Source organism: Anthonomus grandis, chromosome 5 (genome assembly GCF_022605725.1).
Source record: "Anthonomus grandis grandis chromosome 5, icAntGran1.3, whole genome shotgun sequence".
Lineage (NCBI taxonomy): Eukaryota > Metazoa > Arthropoda > Insecta > Coleoptera > Curculionidae > Anthonomus > Anthonomus grandis.
The window spans coordinates 25,325,939-25,349,999 of record NC_065550.1 but is presented as its reverse complement, the minus strand read 5'-3'; the positions used below and the strand labels follow the sequence as shown (position 1 = coordinate 25,349,999).

At 31.2% G+C, this 24,061-nt stretch overlaps 1 protein-coding gene across 1 annotated transcript in view; it reads left to right on the top strand.

The window, feature by feature from the left end:
- The first annotated feature begins 3,149 nt into the window (after window positions 1–3,149).
- The window catches only part of LOC126735915 (adipokinetic hormone/corazonin-related peptide receptor variant I), a 100,529-nt gene continuing 79,617 nt past the window's right edge, over window positions 3,150–24,061 (top strand). The window contains exons 1-2 of the mRNA XM_050440038.1: window positions 3,150–3,289; window positions 18,303–18,601. Coding sequence (XP_050295995.1) covers window positions 18,317–18,601 — 285 coding nt within the window. The 5' untranslated portion in view covers window positions 3,150–3,289; window positions 18,303–18,316. The remainder of the gene's footprint in view (window positions 3,290–18,302; window positions 18,602–24,061) is intronic.

Sequence of the window (24,061 nt, the reverse complement as noted above, 5' to 3'; positions counted from 1 at the left end):
ATCTAGACCATAATTGTATGCCTCTTTTCACAGGTTTTTGTGGCATATATTGTTTCAGTGAAGATCTTTCTTTGAAGCCCACCATGCTCTCGTCAATACTTTGACTTGTACTGTCGGATCGATAATTCTGAAACGTATATTTGAAGCAAGATAGAAGCTCTTGTACATAGTAAATCTTACTGGCCCCTTCTGGCTTGACTGAATTATTGAAATAAAGCTTGGGTAGTAAAAACAAACACATGTTTTTGGATATGGCCGATTTGATGGCCTTGTTTCCCAAAGATGGATGCGATGACCAGTAATGGCGAAGTTTTGGCACCTTATTGAAACACATAACTAATGTGCAGCAAATAGTAATCATAATTTCCCTTGCATCAGTGAAAGTTGCCTGCTTTTTTTTATTTTCTTTGTAAATTTTGATTCGCTGGTTTGTAGACTCAGCAATAAAAGTAAATAAACTTCGAGGACAAATTTTAGTGAATATGTCCAGCGGGGAGGCATTTGCAGCAATTGAAGGATGTATGATACATTAACTTTCATTTGGAATGCTTGCTAAGTCTTGGGACATAGGTATTTGTAGGTAATGACCAAATTATATTACCAGTTGTAACAGGAGTTTCAGCCTCTTGATCTGAATTTTCAGCAGATATAACGCCGTCGTTGGGTTGGGTTAGGTTCTCGTTTGCATCACTTTCAATGTCTTCACTATCTTTGTCCGAAGTATCCGAGGGCTGATACAACTCGTCGGACTCTTCACTATTATGGAATGGGTCTTCTTCTGAGGAAGAGTCTTCATATGGGGATTGCACCTCTTCTCCGGATGACAACTCTTCTAAATTGTCAGCAAGATCTTGAAGCTCTGCCCTAGTCAACTTCTTTTTTGACATACTGTAAAATACCATTGGGATATAAATCACCCTATCAGAAAACCCATTGGGACACATATATCCCATAGCCAAATATTACACCCAAAATGCAAAAACCAAAAAAAAACATTAAAATACTTTGCTATTATATATGCTGAACTTACCTAAACAGATTGCAGAGTGTTTCAAAAACCACACTAAAACTTGTTCCGTATCAAATTTGTAAAAAAACAGTGAAAAAACCGTATCAAATTTGTAAAAAAACAGTGTCAAAAACCAACAACGTGCTCGCTTTTCGGCGTTTACAATCAGAATGACCTCCAAAAAGCGTGTCGCTGCCTGTCGAAAAATTGTTAAAACCTTAAAATACCCGCTAATGACAATTTCCATTAAAAACGGGACAGATAGCGCCGAGCAGATGTTATGAAATTTATGTTGGGATTTATTTGTCCCATTGATGCCGAAAGGGTTAAACTAATTTTCTCGCTTTTTGGTAGGAATAAGCAGTAAACGCCTTTGCTTCTCTTCTTATTGATACAAACTGTAGAGTTCTTTTATCTATGAGCCAAGTTCTTAACCTGGAAGATGATGTAACGACGGTTACTAGCCGTATTCCCACCATATTTAGCAGGTTTAAAGGCTCAAATTTTTCTTCATATCCAGAGCTTAGAGCGTATTCTTTCGTCAACATTTTTAAATTACTCTTAAAAGAGAAAACAAATTCGAGTTTGTGAATATATAAATAATTGAATAGCTCCCACTATGAGTAAATACTTAAATCCCACAATATAGATGAACTAAATGTATTATTAATTTTAATCGGAGATGAATTTCTTGAAATCTGAAGAAACTTGTACATTTTTATTTGATTTTTTTTGGAAGCTTTCAGACTCCATCCTATGGTGTTATTGGCCTTTTTGATAAAGTGAATAAACTAAATCTTCTGAAGCTTCACTAACTTCTATTAAAGAAAATTTATCTTTAGTTTTCTGGTATTTTGGATAAGTCTAATTAGCTTACTCAACAAAAACATATTCAAAATAATCTAGGTATGAAAGTCATAATTCTTTAAAAAGTAAGTAGACTAAATTCTTCTGAAGCTTTACTAGCAACTTCTATATACAAAATTTTGAAAATTAGACTCAATTTAAGATTTCTTTACTTGACAATTTTAGATATGACAATCAGCAGTTTATTTTTATTATGAACAGTAAGAAATCTGAATAAAAATTGACATTTTAATTTAGTTCTCGTTTGGAAATTTTCAGACTATTAAAGATCCCTATACTGAAAAAATTGTATGTTAATATAAAGTGATGGTCTTATTGAATTATTCTTGGATAAGATGGTTAAACTAGTAAAAATTCACTAAATTCTATTGAAAAAAATGTGTCTTTCACTCTCTGGTATGCTGTATAATCAATATACAATCCAACAAATACATATCTAAGATTCATGGAAATAATCTTATTAGAGTAATTATTGAGAACATAAGGTTAGCAAATTCTACTAAGATTTTACTAGCAATTGCAACTTCTATTTTAGAAATTGCTGAAAATTACACTGATTTTGAAATTTTTTGAGATTACTTAAGAATTTGATGGTCAGCAACTTTATTTCTATTATGAACAATATAGTTGATTCCAGTTTTCCTTCATATCTAGAATTAATGGATTATTTTTTTCGTTAACATTGTTTAATTACTCTTAAAAGAGAAAAAAATTTATGTTTTTAGATATATAACTAATTAAATAATTCCCAGTAATTGGAAAACCGAAATGCATAATCAATGACTCGAATATTAATTTCCTCAAATTACAAAGAAAAATTAACATTTACACATTGTTGAAACGTTTCAAAACTAACGTAAAAAAATGTTCTTACTGAAGTAATTACTGAAAAAGCTAATTCTTGTTAGTAAATAAACAAAATGTTAAAACTGGCGATTAAAATGTAGAAAGAAATTTAAGAAAAACAGTTTTTTGGAGTAGGTTTATTTCTATCATGACTAGCATAAAGCAGGAACATATTGGTGTCCTTGAAAAACGTTTTCTTCATAGCCATAAGTTATTGCTTCATATTTCTTCAGCATCCTTCCTCTGGAATTACTCCTCAAATACAAAACAACTGGAAGTTCCTGGATCTATAATTAATTTAATATCTCTTAAATGTACTATCAATTTTACTCGCAGACGGATTTCTTGCAATCTCAAGGAAAAAAATTAACATTCACATATTATTTATTACTTTGTTTACTTAAGTGAACATTGGTCACTGATAAACCGACGATAAACTTTCGCCAAACATATGCAACACACGAAGATCAGTTAGTGTGACCGGGATCTGGAATTATTATCCGCGAGATTTGGTTTTGTGTTTTCTTTCTCAAATGCGATTTTAGGATACTATTCTTCTGGATTTTGGTAGGTACATTACTTAAGGCATAAAAAAATTTACTTCATAACAAATTACTTGTATTTATTAAGGTTATTATCATTATTATTTATTAGGAAATATTGGTTATTACGCAGGACGTTGTTTGATGAATCAAAGATCAATAGAAATTTTAAAAATGTTTGATCTTTACTGGTAAATATAATTTCAGAAACAGTTCATGCCAACTTGAAATCAGCTGTTTCTTATTTACCGTGTTTGTTCGTTATATTTCTTTTATTAGTCAAAATTCACAAACCCATTTACTATCTTTAGTACATTTGCATGGATGTTCATGTATATGCAAAAACCCTTAAAAAATACCCGGAATCAGTTTAACTCCGACTGCAACGAAGGTCAAACTGTTTTTAAACCTCGCATATGCACACGCGTGGTTGGAATGAAAGTTTAAGGGTCTTTCAGATTCAAATGAACTTCAATCAATCGATATGACTCTTTATATTATCTTGCATTGCATTAAATAGTAATTGTCAATCTAACCTCAATTATTAAGTAATATTTGTCATCAATGTCATATTAAAAGGATTTTTTCATTTCTTTAGTCTCTACAGATCATTGGTCTCATGTGATATTATCATGCAGCTAAGATCTATTTACTAGCGATAAGTAAAATGTGTGTGCGATGCACTAACGATTGCTTGCAAAGTTACCATCCATGGACTCTTTGACTATCATGATTTAAAATTCATGATTTAGTATCCATTTTTAGGCAATTCCAGCTTAAGGATACTACATGTAGTATTTCACAAGATTTTTTTTTAAGTTTCTTTCATCGGTGAACCTTGTTATGAAGAGCCAGAAAATAGATTACTATTTAGTAAAGAAGCTTAATCATCTGATCTATTTTCCCAGAGTTTGTCGTGTTACAGCTATGAAAGTGATAACATTACGAAAAGATAATGGTAAAATTCTTTAAATAAATCTAATATTTAACGTTTTTACGACTACCCAAAAGAACAGCCATTGTCAGAAAATCTGATATTAGGCCTACACTTGATTTTAAACTCTTAAACAATCTTACAGAACATTTGTATTACAATGGCATTGAGAAAAGCGTTTTTTGAGGACATTACCTGAGTCACTCTGAGTTCATTCAAGTCATGATATATGACTTGATATTTTGGGCTTGACGTAGATCATTCGAATCTTCCATGATCGGAAAATCAAATATTTAAATGATGTTGATGATGCTCTGGATAGTAAAGAAATTATCTTGCAAGAATTATTTGGATATCACTGATATCACTTATGACAAAAATCACTTTTAAAATATGAATATATACGATCTTATGATGGGTGATAATAAGCCCTTCAGTCACCACTCTTGTATCAGATATTTTTTTAATAGTTTTGATTGGGCTAAGTAGTTCTATATGCTTACTTGTAAGTTACAAATTTTTTCTAGGTTCTACGACATTATAACAATAGGCAGTATCATATTCTTCTTCTTTAGTTCCATTTTTCCTTAGCAGAAATTGGGATAAGCTACTCACTAAGGAAATTTGCTGGTCATTCACATGATTGCTGAAAAATGTCTATAAAAGCGCCAATATTATTCGCGAGAAATCTTGTATACAGGGTGGCCCATCGAAAACGTACCGCAAGGCATTACAGAGTAAGAAAAAACTTTTCGGCAAAATCCAAGAATACGTCAAGTATTTTTGTCAGGGGGACAACTTTTGACATAAAAACCATTTTAAAAAACTCAACCCCCTAAGCGGGGGTGACATCCTCTAATTTTTTTCAAATAGGACGGGGGATCAAGTGATACCTGTTTAAAAAGGTCTTACCATTCCCTATACAACGCTGCTTATTTTTTAAAAATCGAGTCTCTCGTTCAAGAAATATGGGCCCTTGAATTTTAAACAATAATATGTGACGAAAAATGCAAAAAGCGATTTAATGCTTACCATGTTAATCAAGTAAATGCTCGAAGTGCTGTCCGCCAACGTTCATACAGTGATACAAATTATCTTCAAACCGATGCCGAACGTTTAGAACCATTTGCGGTGTCACTTCGCGACATACGTTAATAATTCTTCTTCGCAACTCTTCTTATGTAGCAGGTGGAGTTTTGTAAACTACGAATTTTATGTGTTCTTACAAGAAAAAATTTAAAGGACTTACGTCGGGTGACCGAGGTGGCCATTCAATTGTGCCCCTTCGTCCTATCCAGCATTCTGGAAATCTGTCATTTAAATAGTTGCGTACATTTAGTAAGAAATATGGAGGAGCTCCGTCTTATTGAAAAACTAATTCCTGTTCATTGTATGCGCGGTCCTTTTCTATGATATTTATTAGAGCTGGGTCAATGGCATTTTGTAATAAATCTAAGTACATATCGCCTGTTAAATTTCCAAGGAGGAACAAAGGGCCCACAATGGAATTTTCAAAAATATCAGTTTATACATTTAACTTCTGGGGGTGTTGTGTGTGTGTTTCGTGTAAAATCCTTGGATTGCTGTCAGCCCAATAAAGGCAATTGTGGCGATTCACTAAACCATTTAGGAAGAAAGAACAGTCGTTCCAAAAACATACATTAAATATGAAATTATCATTGTTTAACGCTCGTTCACTCATAACTTCGCAAAACTGCAAGTGACGATCAAAGTCGTCTTCATTTAATTCTTGCACTAAGCGAATTTTATAGGAATGGCACTTGTAGTTCTTCAATACCCTTTGGATACTTATTCGAGACACACCCGTTGCAATGGCCAAGTGTCTTGCACTTAGCGTACTAACCATTGCAAGTTCCCCCAATACTGCAATCCATAGCTTCATGAAACCCTGCATTTTCAATAATTTTGTTATGAACTGAACCTGTTTCGCAGAACTTTGCAACCATTTTCCGAACAATTTTTCCAGAGAGGTGTTTCTTAGGATGCCGTTGATTAAATTAATCCGCGACCTAATTTCACACTCATTGTTTAAAAAAAAACTCAATACTCTCTACTCTGCAATTGAGTACACCATAATTGATAATAAATTTAAAGGTTCAATAATTTTTAAATACTTTAACCACAAAACAGGTATCTGCAAACCTACTTAACCTAATTTAAACGTGAAGAAAGGAACCAGATATTTTTATTCACTAATTATGCCTAAAGAATTTACCGGAAAAACGGGAAATTCATTTAAAAGACGAAAAATTGTTTCTCGCATTCTTATCGTTTGTTTACTTGAAATGATTAAATTAGTATTTCGACTTAAAGATGTGTTCTATATTCCCTCTGGGTTCAGCCTTACTCTCTCAATAAATTTTATGATATATATATGGTCTTTATATCTAAAGTTGTCTTCCTGACAAACATACTTGACGTATTTTTGAATTTTGAAGTTTTTTCCCACCCTGTAATGCCTTGCGGTACGTTTTCGATGGGCCACCCTGTATATCAAATTATAACCTGATGCATCCTAAATGACCCAATTTTCTATATTAAAGAGGGTGGTTCACCAATTTGTGAGCATTGTTATGAAGAATATAATTAGACAGTCTGAATGGAAATTATGAAAAGGATATAAGTCACGGTTAAATTAGAATACTTAATTTGAAAGAAAAAACAGCAGATTGTTTTTTTTTAAAGCGAATATATTATGGCTTTCTGCGTTGTGGATTTGAACCTTCCATCCAATGGAAAAATAGAAGACACCTGGTGATTCCGTGCAGAACCATGTATAGGAAAGAAATTATGGTCTAAGGAATATTTGGATATCTTGGTTTAAGGTGGCATGATATATAATTCGTCATATCAGCCAGTTTTCTACAAATAGCATTCTTGGAAAATTAGATTTCATCTGGCTAAGACTTTTGACGTTACATTTATATTATCCTATCATGCACAATTTTCTTAGTGTTGTCCTTAAACGTGTTTGCTCTAAAAATTTGCAATTTTGAAAATATTTCCTAATGTCAAATCTTTTGCTACATTTCTTGAGTTATATAATTATCTACGACATAAATACATTAAAAAGTGTCAACTGCTACTTTTTAGGAAATTAAACTCACTGAATGTCTTTAAAATTTAGTGGCCACCTCCATTTTTGCTAAAAACGTCTATGAGAGATTTCACGAACTAAAACTTTGTACTAATTTTTATCATTAATTATACATACAGATCGTGTTTTTGTTCGTTACTTATAGGAAACCGCATAGAGGCGAAGTTTTTCAATGTCGCACGTGTACGAGTGCTTGCGACAGGGCACCGCCTCGGCCGGCCCGAGGATGGGATTAGTAAACATCTGACTTTCGTGAGAGCTGTGTCGTTTAGCGACAAAATGTCCCAAAATATTACGCGAAAATCCAGGCATTCTTGACATATTTATTCTAATGCGGGTTTTACAGACATGACAATGTGTAAAACCCGGATAGAATTGTAATCTTAAAATGTTTAATATGTTGTGTTTTGCATAATGAAAATTAAAGCATTATTCTAATAAAAAATAAAATATCAACTCTGATAAAAATATAATAAAAAAATCAGAAGTAAAACTCTAATAATCAAACTTAACAACATATAATTTTTTAAATAAAAGGCTCAAATAAACCGCCTTCTTTCGCTAAATAAAAACTTAACCTATCGTAAAAGCTATTTCGCACCTCCAAAAGAGTTTCCAAAAGGTAAAACGGAATTGGCACCTTCGACAATTTTATTTCGCAACTCCTCTAAATTTGTTGGCCTACTAAATTCATGCTTGTAAATGGTCTGCTTAAGGTAACCCCACAGATAAAAGTCATTTGGAGACAAATCTGGAGATCTAGGAGGCCATTTAATATCGCCAGTCCCACTAATAAGGCGGTTAGGAAAAGTATTTGTTAAAAATTCTTTTACCCTAGACGCGTTATGAGCAGGACAGCCATCTTGCTGAAAATAAACTGATCTCAGGTCTACATCAGGTAGGATTTGAATGGCAGGAAGAACTTGGTTTTGCAGAAACTCAATGTCTTTTTGGGCGTTTAAAGTGCGATCAATAAAAAATGGCCCTATAACATTGTCGCCCAAAATACCTGCCCAAACATTCAATTTCTGAGGATACTGGGTACGAAACTGAAATTTTCTGTGCTCATTTTCTTGAGACCAATAACGAACAATGGAAGGATTATTTTTGTTATATAATGGAAAAGAAGATTCATCAGAAAACAAAATATTAAAAAAAAATATTCGTTTTCATTTGCCTTTTCCATCATGGTTTCACAAAATTCCATTCTTCGCCACTGGTCTTCAGGAAATATTTCCTAAATTTTTTAATTCTTGAAACATTTGTAGGTACCCATATTTTTTCCAAATACGAGCAACAGTTTTATTGCTCATTCCCGGTTCCTCTCCAAGAGGACTGTCCTTCCTGTCTGTCGAAGCGCACATGATACACTTTACAAATTAAGACTAAGTTTTTTAACATTTGGTTACATTGGTAAACAACCATTGGTAACATTGGTAAACAACCATGTTTCCACATTATACAAAAGAGAAAACTTGCATTAGGTTATGATGTATCCTTAATGACCACTTTTCTATTTTAAAGTGAGTGCCTTCACCAATTTGTGAGCATTATTTTGAATCTTAAAGAAAATGCTAGAAAACACCTGCTGCATCATGTGGAGGACCTTGGATTGGAAAGAAGTTATCGTCTAAGTAGTTTTTGATTGTCTGGATTCAGGTAGCATATAGGATACGCCATTCCATCCATGGCACTATTCATTCTTTGGAAATTCAAGCTTTAAGATACTGAATTGACGAAAGGAAAAAAACACACAGTTTCGTCAATTTTGTATGTTGGTCCCTTTGAGAAGAATGGATCAGATTTTTGTATTTAAGATACTGGATATTAGATGTATGTTGTCCTTAAAATTGTTTGCCTTAAAAATGTGAAATAAAGCTACTCATTCTTTTTCTGTGAGAACTTGGCTTGTATCTTTGATGATGATAGTTGAGTTTTTCCATCTGTGAGTTGTATTGAAAATAAAGGATTGCATTAGGAATTGCCGTGCTATGGCAATTTATTAAGTATATGTTGATTAAGAATATTTGGTACAACTAAATTTCATTTTTTAAGGCGGAGTTTTGAATTTTGATTGGGTTAAAAATTTGCGAAAATGTTCCTCTGCTTTTGTCTCAATAAGTCTCTCAAGTATCTACAACATTATTACATTGAAAAGTATCAAGTTCTACTTTTTTATTTTTTTTGAGCTTACTCCAATCAAGAAGTTCTAGGAACTAAAACTTAGTATTAAACGTCAAAACAATGTTTCTGAAGTATCCAAATAAGAAATTTTGTGGAAGAGACTGAAAGACATATTTCTTTAAGTTAAAGTGAACGCCTTCGCCAATTTGTGAGCATTGTTATGAACCTAGAAAATACTAGAGTGAGATAATGAATGGAAACTTCAAAGAGGATTTGAATTATAAGGCCAAAATAATTAAGAAAATCACTCAGATTGTTGTAAATAATGTATAAGAAAGAAATAGCAAGAATAAAATTGTAAATAAACGTTAAATATAAGAGGAAATAATAAGTAGAAGAAAAATAGGACGTGCAGCGTGCTTACAAAGTTCTCACAAAAAATAGAAAAACGACGATAAAATACCTAAAGAAACTATTTGAAATCCCTATAAACTTGAAATGAAAGTTATATGACTTGTGACAACCCAGGATTATCTATGTATATCATAAAACGAAATTCGGGCTGAATTAAGCCGAGCGCATTCGCTAATATTACCGATTCTCACTGATTATCGCCGATTAATATTTCATGCATTTTAGTCTACTTATTTATAAATTGATGGGTAAAATGGTTCCAATAAAAAGAATGTAAGAATATGGTAAGACAATCAGTGGTAAAAAAAAACAAATACATAATTGAAATCAACTGTCAGGCAAAGTAAAATATGGCCCGACACCGACCCACGGTCCTCAAGTGGTAACCCGATATTTATTGAAAGCTAGGCTGGTTATTAATTTCGGTACTTAAGATGGGTTTCATGGAATCGTATTGATGTGCTGATGAAAGACTTTTAGTTCTATAATTTTGTTTAGAAACAGGCTGAGAAAATATATCGAGTTTTAGTTTTAATAGATGAGTCTTAAAAAGCACATCCGTGTATTATTGAGTCATCCTGATATAACCTCCGAAAGAAGAAAGCATATGAAAAAGAAGAAGAAGTAAAAATTTAAATTAAAGAAAATAATTAGAGTAAATAACATCGTTTTATCTTAATTTGTAAGAGGTCAATGTCTTTATTATGTAATTTTTGTGATATATAATATATTTGACATGGTAAATCACAGAATATTACTGGCTATATTAGAATATATGGGTTTTGCTGAGTCTGCGTTGGCATTGGTGTCTTCTTTCTTGTTTAATCGAAAACAAAGAGTAGTGCTTAATAACAATAAATCAAATGCACTGGATGTTACCTCTGGGGTACCCCAAGGTAGCATTCTTGGTCCTTTGTTTTATACTCTTTATACTTCACAAATTACTAAAAAAATTTTACACTGTAAGCACCATTGCTATGCAGATGACACCCAGCTATTTTATTCATTTCATCACACTAATGTTGTCCAAGCTAATCAATATATAAATGAGGATTTAAATACCTTAAATGTAGAAACTCAAAAATTACTTCTAAAAATTAACCCCACTAAATCAGCAGCTATTCTTTTTTGTAGTGACAATCATCGAACTAATATTTTAAATAATTTAAATGTACACCTTAATAACAATATAATAAGTTTTAAAAACTCTGCAAAAAATCTTGGACTAGTAATGGACTATAAACTTAAATTCAAAGAACATGTTACCCTTAAACTAAAAAATGGATATTCTGCCTTAAAAACAATATATCGTCAAAGACATTTTTTAAGCTCAAGTATCAAAAAACTGCTCTGTGATGCTTTAGTACTATCACCGTTAAATTTTTGCGACACAATTTATGGACCATGTCTCGATAACTCCGACTCAGGTAGAATTCAAAAACTTCAAAACTCTTGCTTAAGACTTATATTTGGTATAAGAAGACGGCAACATATTTCTTATAAATTAAAAGAAGCAGGTTGGCTAAATATGCACAATAGACGAATATTGCATATTTTATGTTTTTCTTACAAAGTTCTTAAATCAAAAACTCCGCCTTATTTACTTGAAAAGCTTACCTATCGTACTGATGTGCATAATCTTAATATAAGACGTAAAAATCTTTTAACAATTCCTAGCCATAGCAAAGAACTCTTTAAGCGATCCTTTTCTTATGTCGTACCAAATTTGATTAATAAGTTCAAAATAATTAATTTGACTGTCACTGAAAAAACTTTTAAATTAAAAACCAAGCTTCTTCTTTTAAATCAAACTTAATTTTTCTTGAATGCCTTTCTTTATTAAAATACTACGCACATGCTAACTAACTGAATGCAACGTAAAATATTCTATTAACATTTATTATTCAAAAATTAACTGTTTAAAAAAAAAACAGAAGAAAAAAGAAGAATTTTTTCATTCCGTTTCATCCATTTTTCCCCTACTGCTTTTTCCCCTCATAAGTATATGCCTACCTATTTGTGTTTTTTTTTAGTTTGTCTATAAGAATTGTTTTTTTTTTCTCTCACTTTTTCTATTATAAGCCTTAACAGAATCCAGGAAGTTGTTTCCTTCTTTTCTGGAAGTCTGAATGCATGGCTTTTTAGTTGCCTTACTTGTGTTAACTAAATTCTTTATATATCCTATTGTTTTTAATATGCTCTCTTTGTTTAATATTCTTATATTCAATTCCATGTATATAATCATATTACCTTCTGTAATTATGCTTTTTTTGTATTGGTGGCTAATAAACGTCTTATTATTATTATTATTATTATCATATATATGCCAAAATTATTTAATAATACTCGTACATTTGAAGTAGTTTCAATAATTCTAGATGAAATTCTTCATATTTTGGAAGGTTGCGCTAAAATATATTTTTTTAATATGTATTTAATAAAATATTATACACGATTCAATAAATACTTTCATATCCTCATACACTTATAAATGTTTATGTATTTTAATAACCGAGCTTATCTCAAAATTAGTTTTCTTTTAATCATCAAACATGAATTCATCGTAAACAGTAAATAATTAATATTCGTTTAATCTATTCTTATCTGCTGTTGATTAAGCAATTATTGACTGGAATCCACTAATGTCAAATCAACAGGACACCCACACAATAATAAATGTTTCAATAAAATTTATCACCATGTGTAAATTATGCTGATCAGAGATTGCTCTAAAATGCGATATAATTTATTCAAGGTTTGTGAGTTGTCCATACCCGCATGGACAAAAATTTATTTTCGATATTAAATAAGTGGTTTTAATTAATTAATGAATTTGGGGTTATTCCATCACAAGAACGAGGCGTGTTAAATTTTCTTAGTAATTCAAGTATTAAATCATAAACTTTAAATCTTGTTAGCTTTGATAAGTGGCCTTTAGTAATTACCTTTTGAACTTGAACACTTCTGTTACTTTAGGCTTATTATTAGGATTTGTACTTCGAGCTAAAATTCATTTTTAATCGCTTTCTGGAATTTTTTTAACCTAATTAAATTTTTAACTTTATATAGTATTTATATATCTTATATTTTTTAAGTCTAAAATTTAAAAAAAAATTACATTGATCTCTTTCTAAAATTTTCTTTAATAATATTTTTTTTAAATTTAAATATTTTTAAAATTTTAGAACATTGAAAGTCTATATGTCTCATAGGGATATTTTCAGAGAGAAATATTTTGTAATATTATTCTAAGATGAAAATAAAAAAAAAATAATAAAGTTTTTTATTTCTCTTTTATTTAAGTCGTTTTCAAATATTTTTTATGTCTTTTGATTTTTAAACTAAATTTATTTAATTGGGTTTTATTCTAAGATTTGTATCTTTACTTAAAATAAACTTTTTTGCATTACTTTTTTTATTATTCTTTAACTTTTCTATGAAGATTTTTATAAGAGATTCTTGGTTGATTTTAGGAGAAAAATGAATTAATCAAATTAGTCTTATTTTTCTTTTAATTTAAAAATTTGAATAGTTAAATAAAAAAAACTTCTTTTGAGATATTTCTATTTTTGAGTTATTTTAAAATAGTATTTCTAGTTAAAGGAATGTTTTTCATTTTGATGTTCCTTAATTTCTGTTACTTTAAAATTATTCTTTAATTTATTAATTTTTTTAATTTTTATCATATTTTTATAATTTATACTTTTTTAAGCTAATTAAATTTTTTTTTAAATAAACATAAAAATTTAGGTACCATATAAAATTGTTTGCTCCTAGAACGCATTTAATTTTAAACATTGTTTTTTGCTAATAATATTAATTTTATTATTATATAAAATTTCGTTTAATATTGATGCTAATTAAAATTAAAAAATTATAATTTGTCGAAATTTATAGGTATTTTTTTATTCGAAATATTTTTTTTAATACAGTTATTTTATCTCTGTTAAGTTCTTAAGATTTCTTTACTTTGGTATTAAATTTTTTTAATTATCTTTCTTATATATGTATTTGTAAAAAATGTATTAAAATATACATACTTATTAAATTCTCAAATTTAAACTAAAATTTTCTTATTACTTATTTTTATTTTAATCAACTCATTTTTATTCCATCCAGGGCATACCGATCTATTCAAAATTTTAGAAAGTTTTCAGGAAAACTTTAACAATAGTGAACAGCGCCATCTAACTTCTTTCCTTAAGCTAACTTATGTTACTGCAAAATTTCGTTAAAAGAGATGAAAATTATCTTTTATATAACACCTTGGTCATTAAAATTTGCTAAGAAGTGTATAAGATATAGCGATTTAAATATGACAAGATTAGTTTGCTTCTCCCATCCTTATTATTGATTAAATCGAAATTTGGCTTAAGTCAAATTCATAGGAAATTTACTCAGCTTTCCAATAACGTTATCAAACTCATATTTTAGTTCTGGAATTATTGTGAAATTTTAAATTGCCATCTTGTAAAGTTACAAACATTTTTGTTAAGAATATTTTTTTTCCTTATTAGCTGCGATCAAGGGTTCTTAAGGTATAGATAATGTATGTGCATCCTTAAGTGAACACCCTGTATAATATTTCGCTGAAATAGTGTTAAAATCCGCTCCACTATTATACAAAGCTTTTATTAGAGAATACGATATGTATAATATATGAATGTCTACCCAATAGGATTAAAATGTATAAATGCTTTCATACTAATTCCCCTTTTCATACGTACAGTTAATTGTGATAATTATTTTTGATGATTTTAAGTATCGACAAAACATTTATCTCAAAGGTGGCACAATTGCATTCGTTGCACTACATTTTGACACCAAAATCAATAACTAAAACGAAGTCTAACATACACAAAATTGAGTTTTTACTAGACAATAGCTTAAAACACCGCATCAACAATACTAACGAAATACATTTTTTCATATACCAGATTTGTTGGAGGATTTTACTCTATTGTATAATTTGACAAATTGTACAATAAAGCCCAATCAGTCATACACGAAAAAGCGCCTATATAAACAATATTTACAAAAGGACAAATTTGTTTTATTTAAAAAATGTAAAAAAAAATATATTTTTTGTATAAAATTGATGTTTTCTGAAAAAAAGAACAATGACAACATTATAGATTAAATTTAAATTAAACTTGTTTTATTTATAGAATCACATTTTCAAAGTGTTTTTATGATTTATTTATGCATTAAAAATTTATATAATACATTCGAAACATTATACAGAGTGTGGGCCGTAGACAACATAATTGAGGAGCAACTTTTCAAAACGCATTTTGTCCAAATTGGACAAAATTGAGCTTAAAGCGGATTTGCAAATTAATTATTATGTTCTACAATCCTGTAAAAATGAAACGTTTCAAACGGCATTATGTCACTGTGTGTGTAATCGACGTGCAAAGTATAGGGTTCACATCAAAATGCATTTTGTCCACAGATGTATTTCGCCACTAAAAGGCGCTGTCTCGAACAAAACAGCTGATATATAAAGCTAGTGTTGTGTTAGTTTTGTTTTTTGTAACCTGTAATTCAGTAAGTTTCTGCAGTGGAACAGGTGTATATTGTCCAGTTACATTCTTTAAATAAAATATTTAGGAACTAGAAAGTGTAGGTCCTAAAGTGCGTTCTAATGGAAAACCTCGATAACAGTGTTATTGTGGGCAACTATAATGAAGGTTCAAGGAAAATGCAACGACAAAAGACAAAAAGGGAAATGGATTATTAGAAGAGGGAAGTATTGCTCGTTTGTTACAATAAAAAATATTCACACCTATACTTATTTTTTATAGATATCAAGACCCTGACCCTTTGTTGCTTAATTTTCAACCACCCTGCCTCCACAGAAAAAGAAAATTTAACTGTCTCAGTATTTCAAGAAGCATCCTAGCAAAAGCAAAGAGAAAGGTTTTTTATAAACCAGATGGAAAGGAGCAAGATAAAAGACTGTCCTTTTTAATGGATGTTGCTCAACCAAAACGCAGCCGAGTTCGTGGTGAGGTGAGAAAAAACAAGCCACATCGCGTTGCAGTTAAATATTTCTTGATATCTACAGAAAAACAAAGACTACCTGTATGCTCCAAGTTTTTTGGGGTCGGTCAGCGAAGACTAAACACGGATTGAAGAGAAATTGCTGACGGAATTTTATCTGGAATCGGGATCGTAGAGAAACGAGGAGGGGATCATAAACTTCGGAAATTTTCTGCAAAAAGAAAGCAAGTGTACGAGTTTATTTCAAATTTGCGAGGTTGCGAAAGTCATTATGCACGAAATAAAAGCCGTCGACTTTACTTGCATTCATCTTTGAACATAAATCGACTTTTTCACTTTTGTAATACTACCGTTGAAGACGAGTTGAAAGTAAAAAAAACGTTTTTCGTAAAAATTTTTGAGACAAAGTTTAATCTAGGGTTTAGCTCTCCCGCTTCCGATACCTGTAGCTATTGCGCTAGACTTAAAAGTGAAATTAAGTCTTGTGAAAATGGTGTTATCAAAGAAGGTTTAATTTCAAACATCGTAATTTACAAAAAGAGAGCTAAAGCTTTCCATACTTTGATGAAGCAAATCCCAGAAGCGAGTATAACGTACGTGTTTGACTTGCAACAAGTGCAAGCAATTCCCAAAGTCAGTATTGGCGAGGCTTTCTATTCCAGACAAATTTCATTTTACACTTTTTGTGTGACTGATGTTGCACCTAAAAACCCACATTTTTATGTCTGGAACGAGACATAAAAAGTCCCTAAGAATAGATCTCAGAGAAATACTGAAAAACATTGATGGAATTAGTGACATGAAGAGAATATTTCTACAAAAAATTATAAAAAACAGCTACGTTGATATTAAGATAAAACTTGAGCCCACCTATATGTTTGACGACGCTTCGAAGCACCCAATGGCAATAACAAAACGAGGCCAAACTTTGATAAGGGATATGCAGGATCGCTGTAACATTCTACTGGTAAATAACATCAAAGAAGAAAGGAAAACTGATGTGCGAAAGCTGCTTTGTGCAAGATTTGGACAAGACTGGGAATTTAAAGTCCCGCTTTCTTCGCTCTTGTTTTTTGATCATGCCTTAAACACCACGACGGAACCAGAAGCTGAAATTCCAGATCCTGCAGATGATGTAGGTTAAGAAAATCCCATGTGCGACTGCCTCGCAGAAGACCCTAACCAGGAACAAATTTGATTTTTTTTTTAAAGTGGACTTTGTATGTTATTAACATTAGTATTATTTTGTAAGTTTGCATTTTTCGAAGAAATTAAACAAAACAAATAAAAAAACATATTCCTGGTGCTTAGTTGACATTTTATCTTTAAAGTCGAATAATTTCACTACCAACACCAGTTTTTTGTAAAACGAATAAATTGGAACAAACAGCATTATGTCCAATTTTGAACGAAACAAAATGAATTTTATACATTGTTACGAATCAACACGCTTTAAGTCCAAAATTTTTTTCGATTTTTCCAGATGTTCTAATAAATATTGATTTAACTGAGATAACTTAATGGGTTTTTATGTTAATTTCTATCAAAACAACTCCATGTTGTAAAAATATATAGCAAGGTTTAAAAGAAAATCGTTTTTCGTCAATACCCAAAAAAGTATTTTTTGGACAAAATGCGATTTGAAAAGTTGCTCCTCAATTATAGAGGGCGTTCCTAGAAATATTAATAAATTGTCATAAACTTTTAGTTTTTTGATTAAAGGCATGAAATGCATATTTTATACTTGAGAAAATTAACGATAAAGAAAATTACAAAATATTAAATTTCTCGAGAAAATTGCTCTTTGACCGAGAATTTTCACAATATTTTCTTATTGCAATATTTTCATAAGAATTATTTTATTTAGAGCACCCAGGGATTTCCTAAAGAAAATTAATGTGTATGCCTTATATCCAAAGCCTCAATAAGAATCTGTTAAAAATCTAATCTTAATATAGCAAAATATTAATTTACTTATCTTATTATATTTTTGTATTAAATTTTATATTTGTGACTAAAAACTTTATTAAACGTTAAAATTAAGTTTATTGGCAAATTAAAGAAACTCAATCAATACTTGTGTGGATAATAAACTTAGCAACTGTAAACATGTCAAGTGAAACTTGGGACAAAGTTGTTTTCCCTCAGATTTCCCGGCATTTAAGTTTTTCACGTAAAACCAAACTTTTAGTAATAACATTTCATTAGGAACTTTCTATTTGTATTACAGAAAAAGCTTTAACTTCACAAATTAACTCATGGCATAACTACACAGTTAAATATTGTTAGATGTTTAAAATCGCCAATTTTTATATTTAGCGTACAAAAAATATTGGCCGAAATCATATAATTTTAATAATTAAGGAAATTTCTATATAAACCAAAAATTTTCAAGAAATATGTCCTCTGGTGATATATTACAACAATTGATTGATCTTTCAGACTCTATCATCAAAATGAAAGAACTAAAAGACCCCTCCGATGCCATCGAAACGGTCCAGGACCACAGAAACCTCCTGGACTGGTCAGATACCACCAACATATCAGATCCAGAGCACCATCTGCCGATCAACATGAAATTCAACGATGGACACAGACTGTCAATTACGGTTTATAGTACACTCATGGTGTTTTCTGCTATTGCGAATATTACTGTGTTAGTGTTGTTAGTGAGGAGGAGGAAACTGCAGCCTACGAGGATAAATACTATGTTGATCCATTTGGCGATTGCTGATTTACTGGTAAGCTTAAGATATACAAGAATAGTATTTTTTGAATTAATTCAATTTGGAAATTATTGGTAAAAATTAATTTCTTTAGTGGATAGACGAAACATTTATATTAATTCAGAAATATCCTTGCCTCAACTTTCAAACGTTATACAGTGACCGCCTAAAGTTCCGCATAAATTCGATGAAAATTAGAGACATGATTTTTTGAAAAAACGTTTGGACCCGTCGATTTTTATTTTAAGTTGTGCATTAGTTCACATAATTTTTTGTATACAGAGTGGAACAAAAAGATATTACGTCATCGGTCATTTTTTTAAATACAATGCTATATTTTTGATTGCATTTATGAAATATAGGCGAAATTCCAAGCAAGTTTTGTATAACACACCTTATTTCAAAACTCAACTGTTTTCCGAAATATTTACATTTAAATAACAAGAAAACAAATAAGTACGTCTGTTTACAAATTAAGGTAAAATCGAGGATAAAACTTTATAAAAACTGTTATAAATACTGCCAATTGTTTGTATTTCCATGGTTGCACTTGTAAAGAATCTCCATTTTGTCACTGTCAGTTCGAAAATTAATAGTTTTTATCAGAATAAATTATGGCTAATTTAACGGAAACCCAACGAATTGAAATTCTGATGATACTAGGGTACGGGGATCGAGTGCGCACGTAAAAAGAAGTACGTAAACTGTTTAATGCCAAATACCCAAACCATCCTATTTCTCAGTCAACAGTTAGCAGAATAGAGCACAAATTCATAACTTCAGCTCATATTAGGGATTTGCCAAAATCAGATCGTCCAAAAATTTCCGAAGAAACAAAATTAAATGTTCTGCTCTCCGTCGAAGAAAATCCAAGCCATGCAACTTCACAAATTTCAGTTGATAATAATATAGCCGAAACGTCAGTAAGACGGATCTTAAAAGAAAATGAATACCACCCTTATAAAATTAGACTAATACAGAAATTAAATGAGGACGATTCTGATCGAAGAAACCAATTTTGTGAGCAAATGATGAACATTTGCAATAATAAACGTCAGTTTGTGTTACAAGTTGGATGTAGCAACTTTTTGTTTAAACGGTGTCGTAAATCGGCAACATTGTCGGTACTGGTCAGTGTCAAATCCACACTGGGCAACTGAGGCTCATACGCAGTACCGTAAATCTATTAATGTTTGGGCTGGTATCGTGGAAAATAAAGTAATAGGGCCATACTTTTTCGAAGAAAACTTAACAGGACAACGCTATTTGAATTTTCTTCAAAAAGATCTTATTCCTGCTTTGGCTGCCCTATACCTAAACGAACAAGACCCTGCTGTCCCGACAGATAATTTGTGGTTTCAGCAAGACGGCGCACCACCACATTTCTTTCGAGATGTCCGTAATTACTTGGATACAGTGTTCCCAGGAAGATGGATAGGATGAAAAGGGCCAATAAAGTGGCTGGCTAGGTCACCAGACCTTAATCCCTGCGACTATTTTCTATGGGGGTACCTGAAAAGAAAAGTTTATATTGAGAAGCCAAACAATGTAGAAGAATTAGATATGAAATTAGACATATCACCCGAAATAATTGATAGTGTTTTACATGAGTTTGTAAATCGTCTTGCTTTTTGCCAAGAAGTAAATGGGGATCAGTTTGAACACTTGATACATTAATAAGAGTTTTCACAGTTTATAACATTTTAAGCTTAATTTGTAAATAGACGTACTTACTTGCTTTCTTGTTAGTTAAATGTAAATATTTCTGAAACAGTTGAGTTTTGAGATAAGGTGTGTTATACGAAACGTGCTTGGAATTTCGCCTATATTTCATAAATTCAATAAAAAATATAGCATTCCATTTAAAGAAATAATGCGCAGCTTAAAATAAAAATCGACGGGTCCAAGCGTTTTCTCAAAAAATCATGTCTCTAGTTTTTATCGAATTTATGCGGAACTTTAGGCGGTCACTGTATGTGTTTTATTACGTCAAAAAAAGAGATAGTTTAGAATTGTCCATGTACTTCTTCACTTATTTAAATATATTTTTCTCTTGGCTACCTACTTTATTTACTACGATTTATGTCCGATTTAAATATCGCACCAATATTCCGACCTGCACTACACTGAACTGTCAACTGCCTTTCCAGTGCCGACGCGACTCATATACTCGATAGAACACGTCCGGAAGATTCGCTAACCTCCCATGCGTCTTAAGAGATGTCGTGCGGTGTGCTCGCTTGTCATTCCGGAATTACGAAGAACAGGTCGCATTGACGGCATTGCCAATATCGTTACACTGCCCCCTACCTAAGTTCATTTCATCCCGAAATGATTCCAAAGAAGGTGAATGTCGATATCGGCAGTGCACACTTATAGACCTAAAGACCACTTCTAACAAGCTGCTAATCAGGCTCCAGTCCAGATTATCAAGTCCGCATATGAGTTTTGAAACTGCTAGGCTTCTTAGATCCTCGGCAAGCAACTCTTTCTTTAAAGAACACTAAGCATCCCAAAGGTCATACGTCCTTATAGTTTGGCTTGAGGCGCAATTCAGTTTTTTTTCTAAATTTTATACGAAAAACCTACTTATTTCCGGGTTACAATCCTTTCAAAGGAACTTAGTACTGACCCACATAGTACTGACACATCAAAGCCTTCTGCTTTGTCTACGGTGGGTTACTTGTTGCACACACAACCATATGTCTGCCTTGCTATTGACTCAGTAAAATCTTTCCCTCACTTTTCCCAGGGTGTTTGTTACTCCAAGGTATCGTTCTGGATACCGGGATCTTCCTATTGGTCTCTTATAAGATCCCCATTTTGCCAAGTATCATTGACGATGATCATTCTTAACAACTGAGCATCTTTCTCCTCTGCCCGCTGACAATATTTGCAGTCCTCTGGTAGGGGCTTCTCGATAGAGCATCTTCATTTCCATTGATTTTCCCTGCTTGATGTTCAGTGTCAAAGTCAAACTTCTGTAGCCTCTCTATCCATGTTACCACTCGAACCTCCGAATTTTTAAACTAAAAGAGTCATTTTGAAGCTGCATGTTCAGTAGGAATTTTCTCTCGTAGAGGTACTTGTGAAAGTGTTCCACTGCTTTGACAACAGCTACGAACTCTCGGCGAGTGACGTAATAGTTTAGAACTGGCTTGAACATTTCTTGTATTGATTTTGTACTGAAATATGTTTATCTTAGAAATTCTCCTTCTTTGGTCTGGCATTAGACCAGTGCTTCCCGATGATGCCAATACCTCTTGGTAATCTACAAAAATTCACTGAAATTTTCTGATATGTGATTTTTTTTTATTCTTACTCAGTAAACTATCATTTTCCGTCTCTTTCTTGTTTATTTGGACTTAATATATCTTGCTCGACCTTAGAACATTGAAAGTCTTTCAATTTTCTAAGTGCTCGACAGTATTTCCAATTATCAAACCTGTTCTAGTGTAATGTATTTTATTATTTTAAAATAGAGAGTAATACTTCTTGTAAAATGGTTCTGAGGAATAAACTTAATTTGTTTTTCCTTTTTTCCTTTCTTCTCTTATGATTTTTTCTTCTTTTAATGCTGTAGATGCAAACTTCCACATTCTGTTCAAATATCTCTAATTCTTAAACGAACTTTTTTCCTGATTTTTTTTTCTGTGCATGTATTTCTTTACTTAATTAATTCTATTTCTTTATCCTTCGTAATCTATATTTAATTTTCTAGATATATAACTAAAATTTGCTAAAATCTTCTATTTTTTTATTAGTTACAGTTAATTATTAATTTCTATCTCTCTCTTATTTATAAAGAAAATATTTCGATTGATTTTAAATAGAAAGCTATTTAAAAACGTTTTATAAGAAGATTCTAATGATTAAACCTAAAGTGCTTTGTTTTCCTTTTATATTTTTTTCTTTATCTTTTTTCTCTTCTTCTGTTAAACATATCTAGCTCTTGAGTTTTTCAATTATTCAAATTCTTTTTTTTGTCTATGTATTTAATACTTCTTAATTGACTTGATTCCTCTCTTCTTGGACAGTTATGATAGTTATTAGTACTAATATTTATTTAAGTTATATGAATATCTGTCTATTTTGTATATGAAATATGTTCTATTATTTGGTTATTAGGTATTTTTGCTACTGGTGAATCTAAATTTTAATTAAACTCTGATATTATAACCCCTTTCAACTCAACTTATCTGGTTTCCTCTTCCAATGGTTCAATGGCAAACATTCCTTCTTTTCATTCTTTTTCATTTTCATTAAAAAATTTCTGATAATTAGGTTCATGGAGGTTTCCATCCCTGCTTACGTATTTATTTTTTTTATTTTACTATATTTTCTCTTCTTTACATTTACTACATATTTATCTGTAACTTATAGATACCATTTAATAATCTTATATGATTCATACTAACATTATATTTCTGGTATTTTCACACTTCTTTTATTTTTTTTTTTTGAATAATGATTATTTTTTCAACTTATCATCTTCTTTAATTTATCTTTTGGTCTTTATTTAGCATCCGTTTCACTTTTCTAAGCTGCATATGGATTCTATTATACTTCTTCCTAATGTCTACTTGACAATTTATATCTTTTATTTTTAGATCCTCTTACAGTTGTTTTCCTGATATAATATTACACGCAACAAAATATTTTTATTTTTACATAAAGTTATTTCTATTATACCTCAACTGGAGTCACATAATTCGAATGATTATTTGGGATTCTATTTAAACTCATCAGGTCATTTATGAAATCAACATATTTGCTTCTTTTCTATCATTATTTCTGCTTGAACCTTTCTGCTCTTTCATTGATGCTCTAGCTACTGCTGTAATCCACCTTTGTTTAATATCTATTCCTATTGTTCAAGGCTATTTCTAGTATAAAAATTTCTATCAACATAATTTTTCCACATTTGTTTGACTTTACTAAGCCATAAGGGATATCTTTAGCTTTCAGCCTACTAACTAGTGACAGCCAATTTTTAATTAAAGGACCTACAACTAGAAATCTGCTAACATTAAAAGACAATTTAAGTCACTGCTTTTTTAATTTTTTTCTATACATTAAAATTTTTGTTGTTACTGACTAAGCTAATGACCTAAAGCTATATAGGTAGATTAAGGAAATATAGAAAAAACTAAGAGAGTTATGCCTTCTTTCATTTGGCTATTCTGAGGTTTCTTGCTACATCCAGATCCAACTGCCACTAGCCGTACCAAGTGCCACTAGATTGTATCCAGATTCTTTAGCCTCATAATTAAGTGAATTAAAGGAAAACCATCAAATAGCAGAATTTATCTGTTTGATATAGTGAAAAATTCAAATTGATCTCTCAACACTATTGGTGAGGAAATTAGAACAAAATGATCTTAAAGATAATCGAAGACAGTGGGCTCTCGGGAGTGTCTGACCACCTCCAGTAAGCTCCCCTTCTCTTTAATCTACTCTTAAATGAATAATTAG